At 50.4% G+C, this 9,508-nt stretch overlaps 1 protein-coding gene across 1 annotated transcript; it reads left to right on the top strand.

The window, feature by feature from the left end:
- The first annotated feature begins 4,349 nt into the window (after positions 1–4,349).
- Positions 4,350–9,153, top strand: LOC120670325. The gene is made up of 3 exons (XM_039950411.1): positions 4,350–4,585; positions 6,336–6,441; positions 6,562–9,153. Exons 1-3 carry the CDS (start codon positions 4,350–4,352, stop codon positions 9,151–9,153), a joined length of 2,934 nt encoding a protein of 977 aa, XP_039806345.1.
- Positions 9,154–9,508: the final 355 nt, after the last annotated feature.

Raw genomic sequence — 9,508 nt, 5'->3', positions numbered from 1 at the left:
TTCCGCAAGAAGCCCGAGCTGCTAGCCTACTTGTCTGTCCGTGAGTTCCCTCCGGAACACTGGTTTATGGAGCCTATCAAGAATGCTTTCCGATGCTTTGGCACTATGGTGGAGATTGACCCTCGGAACGTGGCCCGTGTCGACTACTCCTCTCTGCGTTTTGTGGTTGAGCTTGAGCAATCCTGTGATGTCTCTGGTGATGTCTGGATCCATTCTGAAGATGGGAATGGAAGCATTGTCAACATAAGTAAGAGACGTGTCTGGCCGCGCGCTGAACAACTGGATGAAAATGGCTTGCTGCGTCCTTTCTTCCCACCGCTACCACCCCCGCCGCCGCCTCCACCACCACACATGCCCCAAGTTGCTCCGCCGCCGCCGCCGCCGCCGCCGCCACCACCACAGCCTTTCGGCCCACCGCAGCTGCCACCACTTGACAACCAACTGCAACACACCACCACTCCTCTCCACCCTGCCGCTTTCCTCGGCGCAGCCATCCTCTGCCATGGCTTCATCAATGCCTTCCCGCTCGCACGCCTGCCTGCCTTCCCAATCATCATCAACACCTCGCCGCGCTCGCCCACCCTCGCATCCCCCACGCTCTGCAACCTGCCGCTGCTTACCTGGCACTTGGATGACACACTCCACCACCACCACCACCACCACCGTCGCCAGTCTCTTCACCTGAACACACCCAAGCTGCTGCTCACGCCCATACTACACGCCTGCGCAAGATGCCTGCTCGCCGCTGCCCACCCCCACGTCGTGATCCAAGCTCGCGCCTGAAGGCCAAAGAACCGGCCGGATTTCTCACCATGGCAGCAAAAGCCACTCAGCTCAAGATGCTCAAGAACACTCTTACCTCTTGTTCTAGGGATCTCCAGGACCAAGTGATCAAACACGGCCTGCTACACAAGAAGAAACCAGTGGGAAGACAGGACCTGCACAAGCTTGCACTTGCCGCGGGCATCAGCTCATCGGCAACATCTGAGTTGGATAAGGTGTTACAGGCCAAGGAATGATCGAAACTGCTACTTCCACTGCGCGGACTGCTTTGCCACATTCAGTTAGCAGTAGCGCTGTTCCTGGGTCGGTGCGTTTATGTGGCAGTACCGCCCTAATTAATCCAGCTCAAGTGCGCTAACCATCCTTTTAAAGATAATCCCGGCTAACACGCACTTCAAACGGAGTAATTCGGCAGTGCCGTCGGGTAAAGTCCCGAAGAATCCACCTGAGCGTCGATCGAACCCAAAGCTTACATGTAACCCACACGAAGGTGAGTCCAGAGAGTACAACACTTCACAGATACATTACATAACAGAGTCTTAACTTAATTATTACAAACCAGTTTCGAAACTCCAAAAGGTAATTGAAGTTCGAAAAATTAAAAGTAGTTCAGAGTTCACTGCAGCGGAAATAAAACGAGTTCTAAACGACGATACATGATGTCATGATGAAGCCCGTACATGACATCACTCGGCATTGCCATCGTTGGCCGGAGTCGTACCCCACTCCACCGACCAACCAGGAGGCAGAGTACACGGCCAAGTCAAACTAGCAATCATGTCCTCAAAAGTATCACCTGAAACAAAAATTGAGCCACAAGTAAGGCTGAGTATACTAATACTCAGTAAGGCTTACCCGACTGGGATATAATTAACCCTCTAACTAGACATGCAGTGCTTTTGGCTTGAGGGGTTTGTCTTTGCCGAAAAGCAATAAGAGTAAGTCCTTATTTTCCGATTTTAGCCTTCAAGTTCTAGTTTGATTAACCATTCTACATTAGCATCTACCCTAAAGCATACATGATGAAAAACAATTATTTTCCATCATTCAATCATATTTCTCGTCATCATTGTTCCACTTCTTACACTATGTGGCAAAAGGGTTAAGCAATCTCAATATCCGTGAGAGACGGACGATTCGAATCGAATTTGTTAACCTGTCCAGGCAGACCTAAACACACGCATGGGAATGAAAATCACCCACGCGACTTTTCCCCTTTACCCCCGGGCATGGAACAGGCCCACCGCCCTAGGGTGCCCTGCACCCGTGCGTGACCATAGACCAGACAGTGGGGAGTATGTTCCACGGCCGGTTCCATCAGGTACTTAAGCTTACCGATTACCATATTCTCGGCATGTGGTTAGTACGTTCAAACGCTTAACCACCACTACCACACACCGCGGCCTTATCCATTTTTGCTAAACATATGGGGTATCACGAGTACAACAACCCCGCCCGTAAACCTTATATTGCAGTGTGTAGTAAGCATTCAACTCCTATGAGCTCGCGAGTGACAGGAAATCACTCGACTTCTACCGAACCATTAGCATAGCCAACTAGCGACCTACACATACTAGTGTTCAAACATAGGTACCTAGGATCATGCAACTAAGGTTCCAAACAATTCCTGCAACTTAAATGCACAAATAAATAGGAAGATGAATAGTTGCATAAATTTAGAATAGGTAGGACATGCTCCGGGGCTTGCCTTCCTGAGCGGAGCTAGCCTTGGGCTCTTCTGAACCTTGGTTCATGTCTTCAGTGGCTTCAGTTAGATTCACTTGAGCTTCACGCTGCTCACTCTCGGACTCCGGCACCAGCTCGTACGTACCGTCTGGGAGAGTAGTCGAATCTATATGAAATGCATATGCGTGAGTTACTTTAGTGATACGATTTATTCAATTCTTCACTAAAGAGTTGTAATCCAACGCAACTTAAGATGATTTACAAAATATTCTGTTACATCATTTTGGGCAATCATTTATAGAGTAATAATCATTATATCTGATTTTACAAAGTAACTAGGGTGGACTTTACCTTTTCTTCCTATGCAGCAAAAGAATGGTTTTTCTCATTTATTACTAGGTTAAGCATGTCCTTATCATAAATAAAGTTACACAGAGATTCTGGGTTTGAAATTTTTATGCAAGGTACATATCTGAGTAACTTGCCTACTGTGAAATTTTCAGCCCATTTTATGCGGCCTATTAACCATGAAAAATAAAATAAACAGCTACTGCTAGAAATAAAAAAGAATTTTACAGATCAAACTGTGCAAGTACTGGTAATGAAATTTTAACTGAGTCTTGTTTACCTAAATATGAGATTTCCATAAATTTTTCACAACTAAACAAGCATTGTACAGGGCATGAAAAATAGAGCAATGTACAACTGCCGTAAAGAAAATTAATTTTCACAGCTAGTTCTAATGAGTTTCAAAGGTCAAAATTTTTCTAGCAAGATACAGCACTAAAATATCAGCTATTCTAAAAATATCAGATTTTTCTAGACAGAGGAACTATTTTTCTTAGTTTAGTGCATTTATTCATTGCATAAAACACTTGAGCATGTTCTGCTTGGGTAAAAAGTCCCTACATTTTTCTAGAGCATCCAGGTAACAACTCAGAGGTACTGAAAAAGTTTCAGCTTGTGGTTCAAGGTGGAACAACTTGGAAAAACAAAACTATTTATACTATGCATACATCAAGATTTAAATAAACTGATAGCTAGACATGTCAACTGCCCACGAAACTTTTTCACAAGGTTATACATCTAACATGTACCGCACTTTTTCACAACTCATGCTTGTAACGTGAGATCTAATATAAAGTATATTTTCTTTGTATTTTAAATGAAGCAAAAACTATTGAGCAAAAGAAAAAGTGTATGTAACAAAAGTTGTAGATTTCTTTGCAAAGATTACAGAACAGTTGAGTTTGCATTTTTCTGATTTTTCTACGATTTTTAAACGAATTTACAAGTTTGCTGGAAAAACTAGAAAACACAAACTCAGGTTTGCAAAGGGGCCCCTGGAACTTTCACAAAACCCCTGGAAATCTAAAACTAATCGCGTCGGGGTCCCTGGCCGGAGGTAGAAGACAGAGGAGGCGGCGGCGGAGGTTTTCCGGCGAGGAGGAGGCTCGCCGGCGGCGGGGATGGTGTCCAGGGGTGAGAGCTCACCGAGCTCTACCTAGGGGTGGGTGATGTGGTCGACGGGGATGGCCGGAGCAGGGTTGGCGGCGTAGCAGCACGGCCGGCGGCGGTGGCGAGCTGCGACGGCGGCACTCCGGCGCGAGAGGAGGGGCAAGAGCAGGCCGGGGAGCTTCACGGCGCCATGAGGAAGCTAGCTCGGGGGTTGATTGGAGTCGGGGAGGGGCGGAGCACGGGGTTCCGCGGCAGGCGACGCTGGCGGCGGCTCTGCCCCGGCGAGCTTCGGTGGTCGGAGCGGACAGAGGAGGGGGCCGGTGAGCACCAAGGGGAGGTGGGGATCCCGTTCCCGGGCTCCGTTGGGGCGGAGGGAGGCCGGAGGTGGGGGCTCCGTGGTGAGGCGGTGCTCAGCGGCGGCAATGGCGTGGGCGGCGGCGTTCCAGGGCGCGGGGAGCGGAGTGGGGGCTGGGCTTGGGGTGGAAGGGAGAGGGAAGGAGCGGGAACGCGGGATGGCGAAGCAAAATGGGGAGGAGAGGGCTGCAGAGGGGAGCTCAGCAGGGGAGGAGTTAAGGGCGGGCGCACTGGCGTGGGCGGCGGCTCGTCGCGTCGCCGTCGTCGCGGAGTGCCAGCACTCGAGCGTGGCACAGCGAGGCAGGCGAGCACTCGAATGCGGCGCGGGGTCAACGGTCGGGGAGGGGCGCGTGTTGGCGTGGCCAGGCGGCGAGCAGTAATGGCTCCGCGGCGCACAGAGGCGATGATGGCGAGCGAGTGCCATAGCGGGCGGGCGCAGCGAGCGGGGTCCGGGCGCGTGCGCACTCGAGCGGGGGTGGTGATGGAGCGGCGCAGCGAGGCAGCAACGGGGCGGCAGCCGAGCAGCGAGCACGGGCGTGCAGCGGCGCGGCGAGCGGGCGGCAGCGGCGCGAGCTCTGCCGCGCGCAGGGAGGGGAGAGTCAGCGAGGGAGAGAGAGAGAGGAGAGAGAAAAAGGGAGTGGAGAGAGAAATAAAAGTCAGCGGTTTGACTTGGTTCAAACTCAAGATTTTCAATTGAAACTCGAAAAATTTTGAACACGAAAGTTGTTCAAAATTTAATTTTCTACAACTTTCCTTTTAGGCAAAACTTCGTTTGAGCGATGATTTGAAAGTTCAAAATTCGAATTCAAATTTCAGGAACCCACTGGTCTTTCGGGGCTAACTCAAAATTTCATGTTGTAACTTGAAAAACTTTGAACACGAAAGTTGTTTATCTTATCAAACTCTACAACTTTCGTGTTGGGCCAAAGTTCATTTGAGCAAAGGTGCGAGAGTTGACTTTTTGGTGTATTTAAACGGAATTTCGGCTTTTAAGTAATCACCAAACTAGGGTTAACTGTGTCATTTGATGTTAATGGTATGTTTAAACAGTGCTAAACTCCGGAGGTGTCACAGTTTAGCTTTAGTGTTCCCTGAACATGTCTGGTCAGCGGTTGCGTGTGCATGCGCTGCGTCGCATTGCCTGTCGTTTAGTTGTTGTGGTTGTGTCGTTGTTCTGTCCCTTATTTTAGTTTTCTCTGTTTGTGTGTGCGTGGCTCTCCTAGGATGGCAGGAGATGCATGCGCTACCCTATGTCACCTGGGTGTGCACTTTGCCTAGATGAATCAAAACGGCCGTGTGTTTCAACTTCTCTCTTGGAACGTTCGTGGTCTTGGGGACACTGACAAGTGTGATGCGGTCAGGGACACGCTAACTACGGCTAAACCGACTGTTGTTTGTCTGCAAGAGACGAAACTCTCTTCCACCTCTACCGCTAAGGCTCGCTCCTTCCTTTTGCCTTCCCTACGTGACTTCCTCTGTGTCGATGCTGGAGGGAGCCGAGGTGGGATTCTCACTGCGTGGGTTGTTAATGCGCTAGCTTTAGAAAGTTTCATCATGCGCAAGCACACACTCACCACTGTGCTATCCTCTACTGTCACCAATATCAGCTTCACTGTCACGAACGTGTATGCGCCTTCCGACCACCGGGACTCTGCCTTTTTCCTTGACGATCTCGTCGAGCTCGCCCCACAAATCTGTGGGCCTTGGGTAATTGCTGGGGACTTCAACCTTATCAGATCCGGCGCTGACAAAAACAATGCACACATTGATCACCGGCTCACCGAGCTTTTTAACAATGCCATAAATTCTCTAGCCCTCCTCGAGCTCCCAATGTTGGACCGGCTTTTCACCTGGTCCAACCGCCGGGAAAACCCCACACTTGCACGTCTTGATCGAGTCTTCCTTAACACGGATATGAGCACGCGATTCCCAAATTCCACGCTAAACTCTCTCACCAGATCAGCCTCTGACCACACCCCACTGGTTGTCAGGATCTCCACCACAATACCCAAAACAAATACCTTCCGCTTTGAAAACTCCTGGCTCACACACAGCGACTTCCTCCCATGCATCGTTTCGGCGTGGAACAACGCTCCCAACATTCAGGATGCTGCCGGGGACCTTGCGAGCTCGCTCAAAGCATCACGAAATGCAGCAAAGGTTTGGTCCAGGTGTAAGAGGACTCCACCTTTTGTCATGCAAAACTGCAAATTTCTTATAGCTTACTTTGACTTGCAAGAAGAGTATCATGGCCTGTCTGCAGGGGAGTGTTTCTTGCAGGATGCCTGCGCTGATCGTTTGCAGCTGGCCATCAGGGAACGGGCAGCCTATTGGAAACAAAGGAGCAAATTCAAGGCGATCCGCGAGGACGATGCCAACACTGCTTTCCACAATGCTCATGCCACTAATCGCCTACGCCGGAATCAGATTAAGACGCTTACAGTTGATGGGTGTGAACTCACAGCACATGATGCAAAGACAAATGCATTGACGACATACTTCTCCTCCATCATGGGCACAACAGCCACAGCACACTGGCAATTCAGTTTGGAGGATATCTACAGGGGGGTCGAGTCACCAACTCTGGACACACTGTCAGCGCCTTTCACTGTGGAGGAAGCGAAAGCAGCAGTGCACAGGATGAACCGCAATAGTGCTCCCGGGCCGGATGGCTTTAGTCCTGGTTTCTACATGGCGGCCTGGGATACCGTTGTGGATAAGGTTATGAGCTTCGTGGATGCTTTTGCTGCTGGAACAGTGTATCTTGAACGGGTGAACAGATCCTACATTGTGCTCCTGCCCAAGAAGCCGGGAGCAACGGCACCAGGGGACCATCGCCCTATTTGTCTGCAGAACTGCTCCCTGAAGATCATTGCCAAGATCCTCACCTCACGACTGCAGGTGCAAATCCCCAAGCTGATTGACATGGATCAAACAGGTTTTATAAAAGGCCGCTCAATTTCTGAAAACTTCATCTACGCACTGGAATTAGTTCAGCACTACCACAAACAGCGCCTGCCAACACTTGTCCTCAAACTGGACTTCGCCAAAGCATTTGACTCCGTCAATTGGGACAGCCTGCTCAAAATCCTTCAATGCAGAGGTTTCCCCGCCACATGGTGCTCATGGATTCAACACATCCTCACCACTTCTAAGTCTGCAATCCTACTGAATGGATGTCCGGGCAGCTGGTTCACCTGCAAGAAAGGGCTCCGGCAAGGGGTCCCCCTATCCCCATATCTGTTCCTGCTAGTGGCAGACGTCCTACAACGCCTCATCAAATGTGATGGTGGTGTGCGGCACCCGGCGTCCGATGCGCTACCATGCCCTGTGATCCAGTATGCAGATGAAACTCTGATAGTCTTGCGGGCTGCGGATCAGGATGTCCTGAAACTCAAGTTGCTCCTTGACCAATTCGCTAATGCGACCGGCCTCAAGATTAACTTTCACAAAAGCACAGTGGTGCCGATGCATGTCCCGGAGGAGGATGTACCAAGCTACCTCACCGTGCTGGGGTGCCGAAGAGACCAATTCCCACAGACTTACTTGGGCATGCCACTCTCCAATGTCAAACTCAATCTGAGCGCCTTTACCCCACTCATTGACCGCACTGACAGATACCTGGGCGGTTGGCAAGCATCTCTACTCAACTACATGGGCCGGGCGGTCCTGGTCAATTCAGTTCTTGACAGTGCTTTAATCTACACCCTCTCCGCCATGCAACTTCCGCAAGGGACGATCGATGCTCTTGACAAAAAACGTCGGGCTTTCCTTTGGTCAGGTGAAGCTACAATGACTGGTGCCCGATGCCTTGTCGCTTGGGAACAGACCTGCCTGCCCAAAGAACTGGGTGGTCTCGGTATCAAGAACTTGCAAATCCTCAATCAGTGCCTGCTGCTGAAGCACTTGCACCGCCTACACCATCCTGGGGAATCGGCCTGGGCAAAATGGGTGTCTTCTCGGATTGACATTGCCTCCCTGGAAAGTAACTGTGCTAGAGCACACTGGAAGAACTTGCAGGACCTGCTACCTATCTACAGAGCAATCACAACAACCACTGTTGGCAACGGGATACGCACCTCCTTCTGGTTTGATCACTGGCTCCCCGTCGGCCAACTTTCGGAAGCTTTACCTTCTCTTTTCAGTCATACCAATGACCAGAATGCATCAGTTGCCAAAGTATATTCCAGACCACTGCGCGATCACTTTGTCACCCGTCTCTCTCATGTCGCTGCCGCCGAGTTCGCCATACTGGAAGAGATCGTCGAAGAAGTCGTGTTACAAGAGACCTCTGACAACCGGCTATGCCCGCTGGTGAGCAAAGATGGCACGCTGCGTGCCGGGCCGATCTACGCTGCTATGATGAGTCTGCAGGAACATACACCTTGCCCCTTCTACAAATTTGTTTGGATCAATTGTGCCCCACCGCGTGTTTGCTTCTTTGCTTGGCTGCTGGTTCAGGGGAAAATCCAGTGCAAAACCAACCTGGTCGTCAAGAAAGTCGTTGAGAATCCGGAATGTGAGGTGTGCCATGCTGCTGAGGAGAGCCCTGACCACCTCATCCTACACTGCCACTTTGCCAAACAGTTTTGGACAAAAATAGGTGTCCCGGTGCAAGACGCAATGGTGTCACAACTCTGGCTGCTGGAATGCCCCGTGACAATACCTGTTGAACACTACTCCACATTCCTGCTGCTGTGTGCTTGGCAGCTCTGGAAACATAGACATGATGTTGTCTTCCGAGGCCAAAACCCGTCCCTCCGTCTCCTGCTCAGCTGCAAGGAAGAAGCTCGCCTATGGAGCTGTAGATTGCCGCGACAGGACAAGCTCGTCGCAGAGGCCTGGTGTAATGTTTTTTCTTCCAATATGTAAACTCCCCTAGATACATCAGTGTTTTCCCTATGTAACAATTGCTGAACCCTCCGAGATTTATTGAGTCTGCAAGAGACTCTGGCAATATATTGGTGGGGATCCTCTCCCCCCGTTATCCCTCAAAAAAAAAAAGTTCTGATGGATTAACTATTCCTATGGGACGCACTGCGCCAAAGCAACTTTATTTTGAACACCAATAGCCCAGATACTTTTAGATGGAGGTGGACAGTAGATGGGCAATTCACGACTGCCTCCGCTTATGCTGCCTTCTTTGTGGGTCAGCACGCCTTGCCCGGCGCAAGGGAGCTCAAGAAAGCCAGAGCACCTGGTCGCTGCAAATTCTTCCTTTTGCTCG

This window comes from Panicum virgatum, chromosome 4N (genome assembly GCF_016808335.1).
Source record: "Panicum virgatum strain AP13 chromosome 4N, P.virgatum_v5, whole genome shotgun sequence".
Classification (NCBI taxonomy): Eukaryota; Viridiplantae; Streptophyta; class Magnoliopsida; order Poales; family Poaceae; genus Panicum; species Panicum virgatum.
The sequence above is the reverse complement of the archived record's forward strand: the minus strand, read 5'-3'. Positions and strand labels throughout refer to the sequence as shown.

Excerpts from the sequence above, each read along its gene's own strand:
- LOC120670325 (XM_039950411.1), top strand. The coding sequence starts at position 4,350 with ATGGCGTGGGCGGCGGCGTTCCAGGGCGCGGGGAGCGGAGTGGGGGCT. Across the intron at positions 4,586-6,335 it reads AGCGTGGCACAGCGAGGCAG|CGACTTCCTCCCATGCATCG; the intron begins GCGAGCACTCGA and ends GCTCACACACAG. Across the intron at positions 6,442-6,561 it reads CATCACGAAATGCAGCAAAG|GATGCCTGCGCTGATCGTTT; the intron begins GTTTGGTCCAGG and ends TGTTTCTTGCAG.